Below are 2,500 nucleotides of genomic sequence, written 5' to 3'. Positions count from 1 at the left end.
AAGGGGAGTGCTTTAAATATAAGGGGAGTGCTTTAAATATAAGGGGATTCCTTTAAAGATAAGGGGAGTTCTGGAAAGATAAGGGAAGTCCTTGAAAGATAAGAGGAGTCCTTGAAAGATAAGGGGAGTCCTTTAAAGATAAGGGGAGTCCTTGAAAGATAAGAGGAGTCCTTTAAATATAAGGGGAGTCCTTTAAAGATTAGGGGAGTCCTTGAAAGATAAGGTGAGTTCTGGAAAGATAAGGGGAGTCCTTTAAAGATAAGGGGAATTCTGGAAAGATTGGATGTTATTGTTCTTTAGGGAGTGTTCCTTTTTATGGTGTAGTGGCCAATAAGTCAAGATTCACCATTCGTCCCATTAACATGTTTCTGGTTCTTATTTAAAGTGCCTGTGATCGTTGACTGATTTTATGACCCTCAGATATATATATTGTATTTGTATAACCATATTTGTATAACGATATTTGTATATAGCTATATTTGTATAACGCAGAACGCTCGTTTAACCTGAAATGGGTTCGTGAATCAAACTTCTTGATCGACAACATTAAGATTACAAAGAATATTTTTGTTTGAGTTCTTGTGAAACGTTTATTATCAGATATGGCTACTTTTCACAATAATTTAACACGTGTTAGAGTTTTTAAAGGGTGAAAAAATAACGGTTAAAAACAGGAATCACACCTTCATTGATTTATTTATTATGTAGGAAGTTATTTACCGCATGTGCCGAAGCTAATACTTTTTTCGTTCCAACAAAACACCGAAAGAAACTAATCTGAAATTATTTATATGTAAATTTTTGTCCCATACCTTCACTTCACGGATAATTATTTCGTTGCATGTCGGGTTTGTTTACATATGACGTCACGCTTGAGTTTGGAGGGAGATTTGAAACGCCTTCGGGGATTCTCTTGAGGAATTGAAGCCTACTCTCGGAATTAAACCTCTCTCTCTCTCTCTCTCTCTCTCTCTCTCTCTCTCTCTCTCTCTCTCTCTCGCTCTCTCTCTCTCTCTCTCTCTCTCTCTCTCTCTCTCTCTCTCTCTCTCTCTCTCTCTCTCTCTCTCTCTCTCTCTCTCTCTCTCGCTCTGTGTGTGTGTGTATGTGTGTGTGTGTGTGTGTGTGTGTGTGTGTGTGTGTGTGTGTGTGTGTGTGTGTGTGTGTGTGTGTGTGTGTGTGTGTGTGTGAGAGAGAGAGAGAGAGAGAGAGAGAGAGAGAGAGAGAGAGAGAGAGAGAGAGAGAGAGAGAGAGAGAGAGAGAGAGAGAGAGAGAGCGGTAAAAAGTGTGTGCGTGTTTGTGTGTGTATGTACGTCTGTATGTGTGTGTGTGTGTGTGTGTGTGTGTGTGTGTGTGTGTGTGTGTGTTTGTGTGTGTATGTGTGTGATAGACAGACAAATAGATAGAGCGAGAGAGAGAGAGAGAGAGCAGCAAAAAGACAAAAGACAAACATGACAGACAGACATGCGACAAGCACTAACCATCCAGACCAACCAAAGACAAAATCCCAGAAAGCAACGACCACATGTTTAAATAGCTCCCCCCCCCCAAAAAAAAAAAATCCATCCCCCCAAAAAAAAGGAAAAAAATCCCCCCCCCCTCCATCGCGTAGACCCCGTAACCCCAACTCTCCTCCCGCTGCTGGACGAAGTGTCCCCAAATTACCCGCTACGGAAACATCAATAAAGATAAGATCATTCTCGCCCGTGCTGTTCCATCTGTTGTTCTGAGGGTTCGGCGTCTCCCTCCGTGACACGCGGTTCGTCGGGTGCTGAGTGTTACCATTGGTTCTCTGGGTTTCTAATAAGGTGGTTTCTATGGTGACGGGTCACGTGATTGGCTGGGAGGACTGGGTGTTGATTGGTTGGAAGGAGACGTGGGAGTAAGGGTATCATTTGTTGTTCATTCATTTCTAGTTGGCTGTGGTTTGTACCTCGGTTACTGTCTGTCGCTGCATTTTATTTTATTTATTTATTTTTCCAAAGTAGGGGATTTTGATTGCAGATTGTCCTTTGAGCAAGACTGAGTGACTGTAAATGGAGACGTGTCGTGGTATTGTGTGTGAGGTGTTCATTTTGTAGTGACCCGCGTTTAACGTTGCAGGTTCTGGACGTGGTGAGCGGCCGCTTGGAGCCCCGGGAGCGGGATTATAAGGTGGACCCCTTCCATATTGTCCCCCACAAGTTCGCGGTCGAGTTGTTCCTCGAGTCTGACGAGACCTCACCCTTCTGGAGCGACGCGCCGGAGCTCCGCCTTCGATACCTCAGCTCAGATCACCTGGAGAGGCTTGGGACTAGCAAAGAGGGCGTCTTTTACGAGGAAGAAGGAGGAAGCGCAGGGAGGGGGAGAGGAGGGGGCTTCCACACCCGCAAATGGGTCTCTTCGACGGCCCTGGACAGCCCCAGGGGACGAAGGAGGGGCAAACCCAGGACCCCCTTCGCTGATTCCTCCACCAGAGGCTTCCCATCGTGTGACGACGGCGACGACGACGACGACGATCTTC

At 45.3% G+C, this 2,500-nt stretch overlaps 1 protein-coding gene across 5 annotated transcripts in view; it reads left to right on the top strand.

Moving 5' to 3' along the window:
• LOC113819188 (uncharacterized) overlaps positions 1-2,500 on the top strand; it is a 46,454-nt gene that overhangs the window by 14,681 nt on the left and 29,273 nt on the right. For all 5 annotated transcript variants that reach the window (XM_070115381.1, XM_070115382.1, XM_070115383.1 and 2 more), the window contains exon 4: positions 2,101-2,500. This exon is cut by the window's right edge and continues 2,883 nt beyond it. In XM_070115381.1, the coding sequence (XP_069971482.1) occupies positions 2,101-2,500 (400 nt within the window). The remainder of the gene's footprint in view (positions 1-2,100) is intronic.

This window comes from Penaeus vannamei, chromosome 37 (genome assembly GCF_042767895.1).
Source record: "Penaeus vannamei isolate JL-2024 chromosome 37, ASM4276789v1, whole genome shotgun sequence".
Lineage (NCBI taxonomy): Eukaryota > Metazoa > Arthropoda > Malacostraca > Decapoda > Penaeidae > Penaeus > Penaeus vannamei.
Note: the sequence above shows the minus strand (reverse complement) of the source record. Positions and strands in the feature narration are given on the sequence as shown.